The sequence below is a fragment of the Lissotriton vulgaris genome, chromosome 11 (genome assembly GCF_964263255.1).
Source record: "Lissotriton vulgaris chromosome 11, aLisVul1.2, whole genome shotgun sequence".
NCBI lineage: Eukaryota > Metazoa > Chordata > Amphibia > Caudata > Salamandridae > Lissotriton > Lissotriton vulgaris.
Window position 1 is genome coordinate 1,008,412,718 of NC_141699.1, and position 18,472 is coordinate 1,008,431,189.

At 43.5% G+C, this 18,472-nt stretch overlaps 1 protein-coding gene across 1 annotated transcript in view; it reads right to left on the reverse strand.

The window, feature by feature from the left end:
* LOC147683929 (uncharacterized) overlaps positions 1-18,472 on the reverse strand; it is an 879,194-nt gene that overhangs the window by 285,871 nt on the left and 574,851 nt on the right. The window contains 1 exon segment of the mRNA XM_086942580.1: positions 11,518-11,640. Coding sequence (XP_086798706.1) covers positions 11,518-11,640 — 123 coding nt within the window.

Sequence of the window (18,472 nt, forward strand, 5' to 3'; positions counted from 1 at the left end):
AAAATCATAAGGCTACTAGTGATGAATTTGTTTGTGGTTTAAAGTGGGGTACGCCCTTAGCTTCTCATGACTGTTGAGTAGACCACATGGTTCATGGTGTATTATGAAGCATTTTTGGAGCAAAATTGTAAGGTGCCTGATGTACCTGGTACCGGGGGAAAGGGGGTTCATGAGGCTCCATTGTCCACCTGCTTGATATATTTGGTCGCATTAGCAGTGTGGTTTCTCATGCTGGGAAAAGCAAGTGTCATGGAGAATGCCACTTTTGGTATTGATAGCTATTAGAGTTGCCTGAGGGTTGTGGCTCTAGAAGGTGGAAGGCAGTTTGAAAAATGCTGGTTGTGGCTCCCACAAATGGCAGGATTGTAGCTGCATGGGACCTGCTGCTCCTTTTGGAGGTAGGAAACACAACAACATGTGCTGTGTGGCATCCAGTTCCAGTGGGGTTATATGGGACTTCAGGGGTTTGGTGTAACTGTGCTTGATGATGCTGCTTACCTGCTTCTTTGCGATGTAGTATAAGAAAAAAAAAGATTCAAACAAAAAAAATAATATGTAGTTTTTATTCTTAAGTGATATATTGCTGAACCCTAAAAATCGACTGCTCTCAAAACTCTGGAACGTTAAAAATCCCAACTAATCCTTAACACCACATTCCTGAACTCTTGCGAAAACCGTGAAACCGTCTACCTATACACTCCATAAAATAGTGGCGTAATGAAAGTTTAAAGGACCCCTCTGTAATGTACACATAGGGGCCCCGTTCCGGATTTAATACAGAGCACTCAGGCCTAAGTACTGTGCTGAGGGGGCCCCCTGCTGCTCGGGGCCCCCCCGCACAACGGGAGATTCGGGAGCCTGTGTTACACCCCTGCCATAAAACCCTAAAACTCCCACTTAACCCTAAACCCATTCTTACCCCTGAAATCTAAAAGCCCCTTTCCATCATAAAACACAAGCCTGAACCTTAAAATTGACTTAAAACATTATACCAAAAAACCCCAAAACCGTAAAACTCCACCTTTACCCTAAACACAGTACAACCCCTGGCTGTTAATAACACATTACTCCCAAACTCTAAAAAGCGTATTAACCATTAACCCCTTTCCCGTGCCACGAATTCTGCTGCGAAGCGGGGGAAGGGTTGAGCGCGGCGCTTCCCTGCTCGTGATGGAACCACGCCGTCACGAAGCGGGGGAAGGGTTGAGCGCGGCGCTTCCCTGCTCGTGATGGAACCACGCCGTCATGAGTTACGGGCGGCGTGTGCTCATGATGGCGTGGTTCTGTCACAGCCCGCCTGCTCATTAATTCACCCTCACAGGCGGGGAATTAATGCTGCATGGGCAGAGCGGCAGCTGCATGACGGAACCATGCCGTCATGAGTACTCACCGCCCGTGGCACATGACGGCGTGGTTCTGTCATGCACATGCAAGGAGTTAAACACACACACATGCATATATATGAACTTGAAAAGTTGCGCCGCAATGAAATCTCCAAGTGGTGAGAGGTCAAGTCGCTGAGCAACAACCTCGATGTTGTGAGGATTCCCAGAGGTCTGTGTGTACTGACGGCCCCCACATACGAGAATCCTGATCCAGAAATGCTTGGGAAATGGGCAGAGAACAATGTGCGCGCTTCTGAAAATATGATGAAGATTTTAATTAAGTATGCTTCAAAGGATGGAGACAAAATACTGGCCGAAATTGCTACAATAGAAACGGATCTTAACAAAATACTAGGAGAAGATGGAATGGACAAGTTTCAAACAGACCTAAATGTTCGTTTGACCAAATACAAACAAACAATAACGGAGAGAAAAGCAACTTAATTTCAACGGATCGGCTAGACTACATGCGAGGGCAAATATACACATTTGCTCATCACTTTGACAACATCCGCAAACAGAGACTTTCTAAAGTGGGTGGCGCCATTGGGAAACATGTGGCGTGTAATCCGCCCTCCGTAGTTGAAGAGTTCGTTTTTTTTATACCAGGTCCGAACTCAAAGCACAAGAATGAACTCTCAAAATCAAAGAAGAGAAAATCACGGAAATGAAAAACCGACAGGGTGGGCATGGAATTGTGGTCAGGAAAAATGAAGAAGCAATTCTATCAGCGTCGGGTTTGGAAGAAGCAATAGCATCAACAACTGTTAAAAACTTAACAAATTTGGTTTTCAGTGAGGATGAAACACGAATCCTATCCATGGGACTGTCCTATTACAAGCACACTAATGTCAATTATACGCAAGCATGCATTGATTTCTTCAAATATACACGGAAACTGAAATTGAAAAAATTCTTCAGCATGAAAAGTACAAATCGAAAAGAAGGAACTATGACGACAAGTGAGGAACCTGGAAATCTGGAAGTTGGTGATATGGAGGTATTGTTTGAGTGTCAGCAGTTGGTCAGAGAGGGTGATCGGTCTAATCTGGTGGGTTTATCAGTCAAGCTGATGATTTAATTTGCATGGATGTGTTTGATAGATCAGCCACTGAATTCAGACCAAAGTCAACATTTACACCCAATACACCAAAAGACACTATTGATAGGTTCTCTGACCTTGTGAAAAAAGATTTGAAAAAACTATCTGCAACATCCAGTAAGGAGTTCCTGGTAAAGGAATCAGTCTTTGAGAAAAAATGTAAGGCTGTGATAGCAAAGATACAAAGTCGACATGACATCGTGGTAAGGCAGGCAGACAAGGGTGAAAACTTTGTCCTCTGGCCCTTAGAAGCATACACCCTCAGAGGCACCCTGATCTACCGACCCCCGGGACCACGCACCTCATTCAGCGAGGACATCGCCGACTTCGTCAGCCCGCATGCCCTCCCCTCCGCTGACTACATCCTCCTGGGAGACCTCAACTTCCATCTGGAGAACAACAACGACCGCAACACCAGCACCCTGCTCGACAACCTCGCCAATCTTGGACTCAAGCAGCTGGTGTCCACCCCCACCCACCTCGCCGGACACACACTCGACGCCGTCTTCTCATCCAGCAAAGACATCGCCTTCAGCCACGCCACAGAGCTTCAATGGACGGACCACAGCTGCGTCCACTTCACCTTCAAGAGAACGACGACCCACCACCACCAGCAACAGGCCGCCCGCAGAAGCTGGAACAAGATCACAGCAGACCAGCTCGCCACCTCCCTGAGCCAGCACCCTCCTGCCAGCTCAGCGAACCCCAGCCAGGCCGCCGACAACCTCACGAAGTGGATCGGCAACTGCGCGGACGAGCTCGCCCCGCTGAGGACCCCGCCCAGCAGACCCGGCAGCAAGAAAGCCCCGTGGTTCACCGACGAACTCAAGAGCTCCAAGAAGAACTGCCGAGCCCTCGAGAAAGTCTGGAGAAGGGAACCTACACCGGACAACAGGACCACCCTCAAGCAGGCCACTCGGAAGCACCATCAGCTGATCCGCGCCGCCAAGAAAACTGCATTCAAGGACCGGCTGGACAACAACGCACACAACAGCAAGGAACTCTTCAACATCGTGAAAGAGCTATCCAACCCCAGCGCAGGAAACAACGACATCACCCCATCGCAAGACCTCTGCAACTCCCTCGCTTCATACTTCCACAACAAGATCGCGGACATACACAACAGCTTCAACAACCAACCAACGCACACCATGACCGAACAACCACCCCCCACCACCACCCTCCACGCCTGGACCCCGATCAGCACCGAAGACACCATCCGCACAATGAACTCCATCCACTCCGGATCACCAACCGACCCCTGCCCTCACCACGTCTTCAACAAGGCCGACGCTGTCATCGCACCCCACCTGCGAGACATCATCAACACATCCTTCAACACCGCCACCTTCCCTGAGAGCTGGAAGCACGCCGAACTCAGCGCTCTACTCAAAAAACCAACAGCGGACCCCACCGAACTCAAGAACTACCGCCCCATCTCGCTCCTCCCGTTTCCAGCCAAAGTCATCGAGAAGACCGTCAACAAGCAGATGGCCACCTTCCTCGAGACGAATGGATCCCTCGACCCTTCACAGTCCAGCTTCCGAGCCAATCACAGCACCGAGACCGCCCTCATCGCCGCCACCGATGACATCCGAGCCCTGATGGACAACGGAGAAACAGCGGCCCTCATCCTCCTAGACCTCTCCGCGGCATTCGACACTGTCTGCCACCTCACCCTAGTACAGCGCCTCAGCAACGTCGGAATCCAGGACAAGGCGCTGGAATGTATCATCTCCTTCCTCGACGGAAGAACTCAGAGAGTCCGCCTACCACCGTACAAGTCAGAGGCCTCCGAAGTCATCTGCGGCGTCCCTCAAGGATCCTCTCTGAGCCCCACCCTCTTCAACGTCTACATGAGCCCCCTCGCGGCCATCGCACGCCAACACAACCTCAGCATAATCTCCTACGCCGACGACACCCAGCTGATCCTCTCCCTGACCAACGACCCCGCCACCGCCAGAGCCAACCTACACGAAGGGATGAAAGAGGTAGCCGAGTGGATGACGACCAGCCGCCTGAAACTGAACTCTGACAAGACGGAGGTCCTCATCCTGGGCTCTTCACCCTCCGCCTGGGACGACTCCTGGTGGCCTCCCGCCCTGGGCACCGCACCCAAACCGACAGACCATGCACGCAACCTGGGCTTCATCCTGGACTCCTCCCTCTCCATGACCAGGCAAGTCAACAACGTCTCCTTGGCGTGCTTCAACATCCTACGCATGCTACGGAAGATCTTCTGGTGGATCCCCACCGAGACCAGGAAGACCGTCACCCAGGCCCTCGTCACCAGCCGACTGGACTACGGCAATGCCCTCTACGCCGGTACCACCGCCAAGCTCCAGAAGAGACTCCAGCGGATCCAGAACGCCTCAGCCAGACTCATCCTCGACATCCCACGAACCAGCCACATCTCCGGACATCTGAGAGACCTTCACTGGCTCCCCGTCAACAAAAGAATCACCTTCCGCCTCCTCACCCACGCACACAAAGCCCTACACGACCAAGGACCGAGCTACCTCAACAGCCGCATCAACTTCTATGCTCCCAAACGCCACCTCCGATCAGCCAACCACGCCCTCGCCGCCGTCCCCCGCATCCGAAGAGCGACTACAGGAGGAAGGTCCTTCTCCTACCTGGCCGCCAAGACCTGGAACTCCCTCCCGGCCGACCTGCGCCTGACCCAAGACCACCTCTCCTTCAGGAAGAAGCTGAAGACCTGGCTGTTCGAGCAGTAGCGGCACCCCCCCTCCCCCAGCGCCTTGAGACCCTACGGGTATGTAGCGCGCTCTATAAGTGTCACTGATTGATTGATTGATTGTGAAGCCATGTCACAGCTTCAAGATAAAGATTGCTAGCAAAAGGTCCCTCAGAGTAATCTTGCAGAAATAAAGCATACGTTTGTGAAGGACCTATCAAGATCGCGAGGGCTAGGTCTAATAAGTCAATCTGAATATTCTTTTCTAAAGGTCGAGAATCCAGTACTGCCAACACTTTATTTAATACTGAAAATTCATAAGCATAAAAAGAAACCTCCAGGGTGGCCTATCATTTCTGCCATTAGTAGTCTATTTGAACCGGTATACACCTGTTACAACGCATTTGTTACAACGCGATACCGTTACAACGCGACTTTTACAACGCATACCATTACAACGCATTGCGCTGGGGGGCGCTCTAGGATAGGGAATAAGTATAATTTACTATCCAACACCTTCCCTAGGGTCCACGGGGACTGGAGTTAGAATAGTAAATTATACTTACCACTATCCAGCACCTCAAAGCGCTATGCGTTGTAATGGTATGCGTTGTAATGGTCGCGTTGTAACGGTAGGTAGTTGTAATGGTATGCGTTGTAACATGGTACATCCATTTGAACCAGCCTCCAGGACTCATTTTCACAAACACATGTAAGAGAGTTACCTGCCTACATTCAGGACTCAAGAGATTTCTTGAATCAAATTGCTAATGTAAAATGGGAAGAGTCTTACCTTTTAATCACGTTAGATGTTGTAAGCTTGTATACAAGCATTGCTCATGATGATGGATTGCGAGCAATTAGGGACTTTCTGAATAGGAGGCAAATCAACCTATATCAACATATTAATATGTTGATCGAGATGTGTAGACTGTGCCTCACTAACAATCAATTTCTATTTGGAGGGGATACCTATAAACAACTGCAAGGCATGGCGATGGGTGCTCAGAGTTGACTACAAGAGGGACTGGACAGACCACATTGTTAAATGGATCAGATTTACCGATGATCTTTTCATCTTGTGGAATAGTTCCAAAGAGTCAGCGCAGATGTTTATAGACAACATTAATGTGAACAATCTTAATCTGAAATTTACTGAACACATCAGTGAGATAAGTGTGACTTACCTGGATCTTGAAGTGTACATTTGAAATGAAGCTATTCAGACACGTACATACAGGAAGCCAACAGCGGGCAATACCATTTTGCACGTGACAAGCTTTCTCCCACCAAGATTAAAAATGAGCATCTCATATGCAGAAAATGTAAGGATGAAGAGAAACTGCAGTGAGGTTGGTGCTCTAGGTGAAGCTCAGAATGCTCTAACAGAAAGATTTCTACAGAGGGAACACATGCATGAAACATTAAAACAGGCAAAGAAAAAGGTAGTAAATTCCGGAGGCCTAGAAAGGAGGAGAGTGGTTGAAAGTGAGCCCTGGTTTCCATAAATGCTACGAGTGCAAGGCATGTCGGCATGGGAAAAACGAACAACAAATTATTTCACACCTTTTGAGTAGCCCTTGGAAAATGAGAAATCCCCTTAATTGTAAAAGTGAATTTGTTGTCTATGTCCTCAGGTGTTCTTGTCCAAAAATGTAAATTGGCAGCACGATCCACATGGTTCATGTCCATATTTTACAGCATTTAAGGGCAATAAAAAATAATGATAAAAACTATGTGGTAGCACGACACATTAATGACGTGCATAAAGGAAATACCAGTGAGCTGGTCTATTTTGCGATAGATCAAGTTCCTAAAAACATGAGAGGCGGTAACAGGGAAATAAAACTGAAGAAATTAGAGTCAAAGTAAATACTCCTGTTTAACACTAAGAGCATGATTCAATGTTGAGGAGGATTTACATGAACATCTGTTGTAGTGAGATATTCCATTTCAATGATTTTAATGAATTTCTTGATTTTAACTTAACTATCAGAGGAGGGAAGAAGACATGACATATTTTAATTAAGAAGTGTTCAATTGTCTGGAGTCAATGTTAAAAAGAAAAAACATATGGGTATCTTGACATAAAGTTTTTGCATTAGAAGGATACGGGTTACAAGATTCATAAGGAGTACTAAAAACATTTGTAATTTTTATTATATGTTGTATATTGTATTGGTATTACTGTGAAGGACTTGCACTTTATTTACCTAGATTGTGTTATTTGCACATGAAAATATGATCAAATGTTTAAAGTACTGTGAAGCACTTGCACTTTATTAGCAATATATTGCACATTATATCATGAATACTGTAAAGCACTTGCACTTTATGTAATTTTTGCGATATCTGCACAAAGAAGTCTTAATTGATTTTTAGTCATTATTTATAAAAGTGCTTACGTATAATAAATTTCAAAAACATCCGTTATCTGCTCTAAAAAGAATTTATTTGATCTATTTGGCAGAAATAATGATAGCATATGAAGGAAGGTACTTGATGTATGAAATTGGACTTCGGTCGTGGGCACTTGCCCGGTATAACCTTCGGCATGAGATTGAAAAACAGAAATATTTTTTTGCAAAGAACATAAAATGAAACACAGACTTTTAACTCACACAGAGGATCCAAATAATGAGATTGACACAGGGTGATAAAATATTGAAGAAGAAATTCAAGGATTGAATAAATATAATATGTCCTTGATGAGAAAATATCAGAGGAGACCAATGGGTGTTCTAATCTGTTCTTAGTCATGTATGAATTAATGCATAAATTGCATGTGAAAGCACATTATTAATTTGAGACATTTTATCATTTGTTTTAATGTGGCTAAAATGAAGTATTCTTTGTATTGACAAGATAGAATTATATCCTATCTATTGTAGGAGACAATATTGTGAGTAATATGTGTTACAATGTATCTTCGCTGTGTGGAATAGATAGTCTGTCTTCTGTATCAACTGTGAAGCTGATCATGTAACCAGAAATCTCTGTTAAAAAACTGTTTGATTTTATTGACTGCCCATGTGAACAAGGCAGGTGTGCCGAAACGCATCAAACGAGAGATGAATAAACCCTAAGCAGGATGGCAAAAGCTTACTCCTGTGTCGTGTCCGGTTTTTTAAAGTAAAATCGGGAGTGGTTGGAATATATATATCTATATATATATATCTATATCTATATCTATATATATATATATATATATATATATATATATATATATATATATATATATACACAATCTGTATTAAGCGTATTAACCATTAAAAACACACAAATATATATATGTATCCATCCAAATTGCCCCGCAAAACAAGCCTGGACCTTAAAGGGCGGCCAATACTGAGAGTGCGAGGCTACTGTTAAACATCCAAACAAAACCTCCTTCTCACACATCAAAGGAGGCGCACCGACACTGGTTAGGTTCCAATTCTGAGAAAAACAAAAGTTAAATGTATGTTGGAGTTGGGTGTAAATGTCAGATAAAACAGCAATTTTAAACTAACAAAACCACTGATATCACCAATTATATTTATCTCAAATAACTATAACTCATGCCCTAAAACAACTATAACACGTGTTGTCATCAATGATGTCATTTCAGATGTTGCAGTGATTTTATCAATGATGTGATAGAACATGTCATGAGTGACATCCTATGTGAGGTCATAAGCAGTCCACGGTAATGGCTTGAGTTATATCTTCTTTAACCCTTTCGATGCTGATGACGAGCTCAGCTCGTCATCACCCACGGGTGTCATGTGCTGATGACGAGCTGAGCTCGTCATGGAAACAGCAAAATGGTAATTCCCAGCACAGGAGGGGGAAAACGCCTAGCAGCCAAGGTGTTAAGGTACGAGTTATAGTTACTTGAGATAACTATCACTGGTGAATTTCAGTGGTTTTCGTGTTATGTTAATTTAACTTGTAGGGGGCTTCAATCGCCACAGGAGGGGTATCTCAGCGCTGGAGTGAACACGTGAAATGCAGAGCTAGTATGGAAATTGCTTGGTTTTGAGAAGCTTTCTGGTAAAAGAAGGTGGCTTGTGCATTTTCGAATGTGAGTTGGTAGTTTATTCTAGTAGTAGGGAGCCAAGTAAGAGAATGCTCTACCCCCTGTACGTGATTTTTTTATTCGAGGAATAGTAAGGAGAGCATTAACCTTAGATCTTAAAGGTCTGCTCAGTTGTTACGGCATACGTTTCTCAGCCAAGTTTCTGGGACCTTTGCTGGTCAGTGATTTAAGCACAAAACAGCAGATCTTGAAGATGATTCTAATGTGCATAGGAAGCCAATGAAGCAATTGTAGAAGGGAGACCAGGCTGATCTGGCCGGCATATTATGAATCAGACCAGTCACTGTGTTTAGGACTAACTGAACTTTAGCACAACTCATTTTGGCAGCTCAGAAGGCATTGCAATAGTCCAGGCGGCTGATCACTAATGCCTGCACTAGGGTTTTTTGCATCGAGAGTGGAAGTAGGAAAGACTCTGCATAATAGACTCATCATCTGACAGCAGGTGCCAGGGGTAACCACTACATGATCTTTCATAGTAACAGCCTGTTCCAAGCGAATGCCCACTTTTTTTTACCGTAGATTTGGGGGTAGGTCCTGTGCCTTTTGCATTTCTCTAAAACATATTTAACTGACATGTTCACAAAACTATAACTTCCCTTTCACCTTTGGTATATTCTGTGGATTTCTAAGGATTTTTTTCATGCAAAGTAAGATATTGTTACACTACCTAACTAAAACTTCACTTAAAACTTTTTTTCCTATGAATTTACAGGGTTTTTTCATGTAAAATAATATTGTATTACCATACGTAACACCAAACCCACGCCACTCACAACCTTTGGCTTGTGCTCGGCATGGGGTTGCCTGCAGAGCCTGGCCTGACAGGTTCAACATATTTCACTACCTTGAAGTGTTCTACAGTTACATCAGGAAACAAGGGGCCCGATTCACAAAAGTAATCTGAGACAAAATACAAACTTTATGACTTTTGGTATTCACGAAAAGCATTTTGGAGTAATAAAGTGAGGATTTTGTCTCAGATAAACTTTGGTTTCAGTCTTAAGTTAAACTTAAGTAAAACTTAAGCTTAACGGAGACAAAATCCTAACTTTACTACTACTAAACGCCCTTTGTGAAGACCGAAAGTCGTACAGTTAGAATTTTGTCTCAGATTACTTTTGTGAATCCGGCCAAAGGATTAAAGTAAATCTCACTGTTCAAAAACCCACCTGCCGTGAAGGTAGATTACACCCACTTTTTGTTGACCGGCTCTGCTTGACATCCAAAGTGAGTTTGGTAGCCTGGTGTAGTCTGGAGAGAAATGTTAATACAACATAGATTTCCCTTGTAATACTGTAATGTCAAAACTCAGCACACCAAACATTCATACATCACATGGGTCATATACTGTATAGCTACCATGATGAAAAAACAGAATGAAACATTATTCTGACCTTGAAGGCAGTCTGAAGGGCTTATCTCTGTGTCATAGCTTTAGCCGGCTCTTCACCGTTGTAAGGGTCACTTTAGAGACTATCTCTATACCCTGTCAATATTCACAGTGAGTATGATACCCCTTTTTAAGTTTGATGATGACATTAGATTAAGGGTCAGATGTATCCCCAAGAAAATTGGGTAACACAAATTGCAACTCTTTTGCGAGTTGCAATTTGCGAGGCGCAATTTGCGATGTACAACAGTGTATTTCACACTGTTTGCGATTCCCAATGGTGTCGCAAATTGCGAGGCTCATTAATATTAATGAGCCTCTCGCAATTTGCGAGCCCATTGGGAATCACAACCCTCCCAGGAATGATGTCCTGCTGGGCTCAGCAGACCACCAGGTCTGGGACTGCCTTTTAATAAAGCAGCTTTTTTTAATGCAAACTGTTTTCCTTTAAGGGATGCATTTAAAAAAGAAAAATTAAACCTTTCAGTTTCATCTTTTAAGGGCAGGCAGTGGTCTCTGGGACTTAGGAATATTATTATTTACTATTCCTACTCCAGTTTGCGCAACAGCAGGGAAGGTGTTGGATTTTATATCCAATACCTGTGCATCCCCTATAGCAAGTCGTTGTAATGACTTGCGATGTAAAGGTATTGCGTACTAACAACGCGGTTGTTGTAACAACTATGTTGTAATAGCAGTGTGTTGCAGAAACATTATTGTAAATGCTGTTTCCCTCGTGTGGGTTCAAATTGAAGTTTTTGAGGTTTTTATTTTTTTTCACAAGTCGTTTTCCCTACACCCAGTTTGGCATCTTCTTACAGCCCCAGATTGGCCCATTACTTCTAGAAACATCCTTACTTATGCATGAGCGTCCATCAGCATGAAGTCTGTATCCCAGGTCACATTCACAAGTGAATGATCCTTCTGTATTGATGCAGGTTTGCTGACAGCCTCCATTCACCACATCGCATTCATCGACATCTGAAAACGATGGAAAGGTAGCAGAAATTATACCATAAATGTGACGCCTACAAAAGAAACAAAGTTACTTGACAGCTACCTGTTAAATATGTGGATTCGTCAATTTAATTTTCATCATTCATCCTGTTCTACTGAATTTGCTATGTACGTACTTCTTTATGAACAGAGGTGTTAGCATATTTGTGAGAAACTGGCCTGCTTGGATATCACTGTCCAGCCCACTAAGATAGACAGATATTCCAATGGGTTTCTTGGATCACCATTTCTAGCTGGGCCTAAGCTGCAAGACAAACCCCAGATAAAATGTGTGAGATATCATGTGCAAGAGCACACAGAAAACTGGAACAAGACCCAAAAAAAACGAGACTTGGTGGGACCTCTTTTTTAGTGTGCTTGCTAAAATCTAGATTGGCTTCGCCTTTAAACTCAGAAGTACAGAAATGGAATCAGTGTTCCACAAACCTCTAAGAGCCTACCTGTTTAGGTTATATCTTATTTCACACACTCCACTTTTTGTTCTCCTCGTTTGTAGTGCCGGGACACTCATTTCTGAGTGGCTGGTCACCCTACATCAATACCTTTCATTCATTCATAAATGTGAGAAAATGTGTAAGAAAAGTGACTGGAGAATGCTAAAAGGGATGTGAAAAAAAACAATATTGTCTAATCTCACCAATAAAGTTTGATCTCTGTCTTGCTGTGCTGCAGTGAAGAGGAAAAGGGTCATAATCTGGAATAGAGTGTGTTTTATAGTGTGATTTGCAGGTGTATCCACTTTGCCAATGGACATCAGCTGTGTTGTTTGTGTATCTACCCGAAGGCTACTGTTCAGGTGCTTTGCTGAGAGCGTACCATGACAGCCTACTGCCATCGGGGAAGTGTCGCAAGATGACCGCCAGTACAACTGTGTTTTCATAACAGGCTTGGCGGGAAGCCACGGGCCTGATGGCGACGGAGTATGCATCACCAATATTGCAGTCCGCCGAGCCACAGGCGGGAACCACTCCGTCTTTGCTGTTAGCAGTTTAGGCTGCATATATCATAATACAGCATGTGTGATTCCACCGACCGAGTGGTCTTCTTGGGACTGCTGCCATGGTGCAACGGTGGTGAGACCACCAAACTCGTAATCAGGCTCTGAATCTTTTTGCACTGTTCACAAACAAGAGATGAGGCAAATGAACAGAAGACATATCTGTTTGAAACTACAGCATTTTCCAGTTAGCAATTCCAACCTATTATTTAATGGCAATACGGAAATTCACAAAGAATAGATTCACCAATAGGCAAGTAGGTGAATGGCTGTAAGTTATTTGGAGTTACTTATTTTTGTGAGTCACAAAAGTGACAGGCTTACTCTTGTGATAACTAAGAAGTTTGTGGTTTTTCCCAGTGTACACCTGCAAGTCCTAATACTGCAGCTGTTGTTTATCAATTAAAACATTTTTAAAAGCTGAAAAGTATTTCTTTCTTTGGAGTCCAATACCGTCTGAACCTATGAAATAACCTGTAAAATATATTCTGCTGCATTCTGCCTTAAGAATTCCTCCCTGAGGGGCGTGGCTTGGATGCCGTGCAAGATGGCCGGCTAGTAGCGGAGCTCCGCTGCACCACCGAACCTCCTCACAGCATTCTTCATGTTCCGGGAGCAGTTATTGTGTGGTTTCGCTGCCCCTGCACATCGCAACTCGCGGTGAGCCGTGGGATCATTTCGGCAGCCTAATACACCTTGTTTTCGGACCGAATTTGCGATGCGGATGTCGCACGTCAGAACGCCGCCATTTTGGGATGTGCCACGGCTGACTTAGAGCCGCGCTTTCCCCTCAGGGTTATCGGCGCTTCTTCACAATTCCCCTCAGCGTTATTGGTGCTTCTTCAAAATTCACCCACTGCTTCAATGGAGTTGCCTGTGACTCTTCCAGTGTCACAATTTACCTCACGATGTCCCTGGAACCTGTCATTTGTTTCTTCAGTGTACCAGCCCTATTATGGTGAGCTATTCTTTATTTATATGCATGACAGTGTGTCTCAGCTGCCTCCTCTGCCAGCCTCCATTGTGCCCTCTCAACAACAATTTTAGAGACTATTTTTCACCCTCCTGAGATGGTCTGTAAGGGTCCTTTTAAGCCTCAAGTATATTTTTCTGTGTTTTGGAGACTCCTTTTCACCAATGCCATGACTCTTTAAGTGCTTTTCCTTTTTGGGCATCAACACCTTCTTGGAGTGGTCCCTAACATTTCTCAACGTCAGCGCTCTGTAGTGTCTGCGATTTCTTCCTCTAGTAGCGGACTGTGATACCGCCATCTTGACCTCCCATTTATACCGCACACTGACTCATCCCACTACACCTCATTGTCATAAGCTGCGCTGTGTATTTCCTTGGAATTCTTAGGGACCCTCTCTGCGGACAGTTGCCTCTCCGACTGGTTTTTGTCATACATTGCATTTCTAGCATCTACCTTTGGCTGACTTCCTTGGCGGAGTATCAGTTATACGCTTCCTATTTTTGTCTCATCATTGGATTGGTCTTTTTCCATGGTCAATCTTCGCAAGCCAAAATGTATTTTTACTCCCTCCACGAGTGTTCTTGTGAGTCCTTCTACAGCACGGTGTGCATCTTCACAAACTTCCACAATGGCGACCTCTGCCTCTCATCGTTCCTCTAAGGTGCAAGCCACTTCAAATAAATTGTCACCCCCTGCGTCTTCTTCCAAACGATTAAAGCAGGATTCTCCCTCATCAGATAAACCTCCTGACTCATCCTCCATAGACTTGATTTTGGAAGAGATCCGTGCACTACGCCCGTTCATCGAGGAAACAAGTAAAGACATGCAAATCTTAAAAGAAAAGTGGTCAACCACAAGCATCCGAATCTCCTCACTTGAACAGCAAATACCTGACGTACAATCCAATTCACATCGTATTGCCACTTTGGAAAAAACTGTTCTCTCTCTCCAACAACATTCGGAGGACTTAGAAAATCGCAACAGGAGGAACAACTTGTGCATTTATGGACTACCTGAAGCACTTGAGGGGGATGACCCAGTCATGTTCTTCACCTCCTTTCTTCCAAAACCTCTGGACATGCGCCATCTACGTCCATTAGCATTCAAAGGGCACACAGGCTTGGTCTGCGTACGACTGCCTCAACAAAACCTTGTGGTGTTATCATCCTTGTTTTGAAATTCACAGATCTTCTTTCAGTCCCTACTGCGGCTAGAACTAAGCGACAGGTTTCCTGGCTAGGTCAACGTGTGTTCCTGACCCAAGATGTTTCTAATGCCACGGCCTCTAGACGAAAAGAATTCCTGACTCTTCGTCCTGCCTTATGCTCCCTTGGAGCTCGTTATGGCTTGTTACATCCCTGCACTTTTAGAGTTACCCATAAAAACACGACTTGGACATTTCAAGACCCCGGTGAACTTCGGAATTTCATCCTTCTGCAAAATAATGGAGGAATTGAGACTTCTCCTTCTTCCAGTGGCTGAGCGATCTTGTAAAAATTCTTGACTCCTATGTTGGATGTTTTTCAATTCTTTAATTTTTTTTCTTCTCTATATACTTCTACTGTTTATTAATGGTTCCTGTTATCGAACAAAGTTTTGTATGCTCTTGACTCAATTTTTGGATGTTCTTTGATCCTCTGTATACATCTTTTCTCGTTTCTTTTCCTTTGCTTGTCCTATGGTTGTCTCTTTTTGTTCTGTACGTTCCTTCCACCTCCTTATAGCTCTTTTCATTTTGTTTTGCTTTCTGCTTGCCTCTCTTTACCGTTTTATTGTTATGTACTCTCTAGTTTATACTTTACACACTGTAGCCCCATGTTATTGCCCAGACCCTCAATAACTATCATTTTTTTTTGTTCCCTTCTACAGCTGCGTATTCTATGTTCCCCTCCCCTGATGTCATTCCCTTTGTGGTTCTGTGAGGTCCCGGTGCGGTGTGTCCCTGCTCCTCGGTTGACTCGTGTTGTTGCGCATCACCACTCCCCCGTTTTCTTATTCTCTTCCCCCTTCAGGTATGTTTTTTGCAGTCGTCCATATGGATTTGTACTGTCTTCTCTAGCTTTTTTCTTCCCTCTCTTTCTCTAATTCTATGTCCTTTCCTTGTCCCTTTTCTCCCTTTCCCCCGCTCCTATTCTTCTTCCTCTTTCTTTTTTTCTTCCAGCCTTCTAATGTTCTGTTCAATAATGTTATTGTATTTATTGCACCTTCTGAATTTGACACGTTTATCCTGTTCGAACCTTTATAGTAGTTACATGGAATGTGAAAGGTTTTAATAATCCCATTAAGCGGCAGAGAGTACTTTCTCATTTGTCTTCTTATAATCCCGATATTGTCCTTCTCCAGGGTACCCACCTCTCTGACATTGAATCTTTGAAATTGAAAAGACAGCGGGTTGGTACTGTTTTATTTTCTCCGGCGTCTACTAAAAAGAATGGGGTTGTTATTTTAATTCATAAGAGACTCAAATGTAAAGTCATATTAGAAGAAAAAGATGCTGAAGGTCGTTGGGTTTTAGCTAAATTACTTATCAATGCAATACCGATTACTGTATTTAATGTTTATGGCCCCACTACCATTGATCCTTCCTTTTGGCCGACAATTACTTCCAAATGCATTCAACATGTTGATGATTTTTTCCTTTTTGGGGGCGATTGCAATCAGATAGTTGATCCCTTCTTAGATCGTAAATCCTCTGTCCGTTTTGTCCCTCACAAACCTCATAAACAGTTTCTGGATACCATCTTGCAAACACACTTGGTGGACTCTTGGAGACTCACTCATCCTGATACTTTAGATTTTTCTTTTTTCTCTCGCCCCATGCCTCTTTTTCTCGTCTGGACTATATTTTTCTTTCTTCCTCTTTATCTCAAAACCTTTTATCTTCCTCTATTGAACCTATTGTAATCTCAGACCATGCTCCTGTTGTTACAGATTTTGACTTGCTTTCCCCTCTTCCTAAATCTTCTCGATTGCGATTTAATTCTTCTCTGCTAACTGATCCTAATTTTTCCTCCTCATGCCGCACTTTCACCGATGAATTCTTCCTCTTCAATTCTGACCCTCTCATTTCCCCACATGTCCTTTGGGATTCTTTCAAAGCCACTGCCCGAGGTTTCATCATTGATTTTGTTTCTAAGAAAAAGAAACAGTTTCTCCAAAAGCGAAAGGTTGCCTTAGCCCACATCAAAACTTTGGAGCATCAGTTCTATACCTCATCCCCTAATCACATGTCCCCTGAACTTCTTCAAGCCAAGATCGCTTTCAATAAACTTACTACTGATTCGGCCTCTTCCTTTCTTCTTCGAAGCGGTGCGCGTTACTATGGCGGTCGTAACAAATCGGGTAAGCTTCTTGCTAACTATCTAAAGTCGCGTAAAGAACGTACCTTTATCGAATCTATATATTCTCCTACAAATACTCTCTTACACACTGATAAAGACATTCTTGACCAATTTCAGTCCTTTTTTAAATCTTTGTATACTCCAGAAGCTCCTCCTACCCTGGCTCTCATCCAGTCTTATTTTGATAACTTGCCCAAACCGGATACCTCTCAACTTCACTTCTCAGATATTGAAACTGGTTTTTCCCTCCATGAACTTTCTACGGCATTGTCTTCTCTTACTAAGGGCAAAACTCCAGGTCCGGGTGGATTTCCAGTTGAATTTTATTTGCATTTCTCTGACCTTCTTCTACCCAAACTTCTTTCTCTTTTCCAATCTTTTTTTCTTCTGGCCAAGCTCAGGGTTCTTTTCAAGATGCTACTATTTGTTTAATTCCTAAGAAGGGCAGCGATCCCAAGTTTTGTAAAAATTACCGACCAATTTCCTTAGTCAATGTGGATTATAAACTTTTTGCTAAATTACTTGCAATCCGCCTTGACCCCTTCATGCCACATCTCATTGGAAAAGAACAGTGCGGTTTTGTTAAGGGTCGCCTCACCTTGGATAATTCTAGACTTTTTCTCAATGTTCTAAATAAACCATCTTCTCTTTCCATCCCCCTAGCTGCTATCTCAGTGGACGCTGAGAAGGCTTTTGATCGGGTTGATTGGTCGTTTTTACTTGCTTCCCTGAAATGGCATGGTTTTGGTCCCAAATTTATTTCTTACATTTCTTTGATATATTCTATGCCCAAAGCCTCCATCCTTGTGAATGGTAAACTCACCTCCTCTTTTATTCTCCAACGTGGGGTCCGGCAGGGTTGTCCTCTATCCCCTCTTCTTTTTGTGTTAGCTCTTGAACCTTTTCTCTCCTCTATTCGTCACAATTCCTCTATTTCTGGTTTTAATACGCAGATCGCCAGCTCAAACTATCTGCGTATGCTGATGATATTCTTTTACTTATCTCAGATCCTGAATCCTCTGTTCCTTCTCTATTAGATGAATTTGAGAAGTTTTCCCTTGTCTCAGGCTATAAAATTAATTCTGATAAGACTGAAATTCTCCAGCTTACTAAATTTTGTCTTCCACATTTTTTCACTTCTACGGGTTTCGCATGGAATAGTACTAAAATCAAGTATCTTGGTGTTCTATTCTCTAATTCTATTTCCTCCTCTATCAAACTCAACATGGCTGCAGTTATTTCTAGAATTGAAAATCTGTTTTCCTCCTGGAATCCTTTATTCCTTTCCTGGTGGGGTCGGCTAGATTCTGTGAAGATGATGATTGCTCCTATTTTGATTTATTTACTCTCTATGCTTCCTGTTCATATTCCAGCTCTTCATTTTAAACGTATTGATTCTATTCGTTCTAAATTTCTTTGGAAACAAAAAAAGGCTCGGATATCTCCGTCTGCTCTTCGCAAGACCAAGTTGAATGGTGGGGTCAA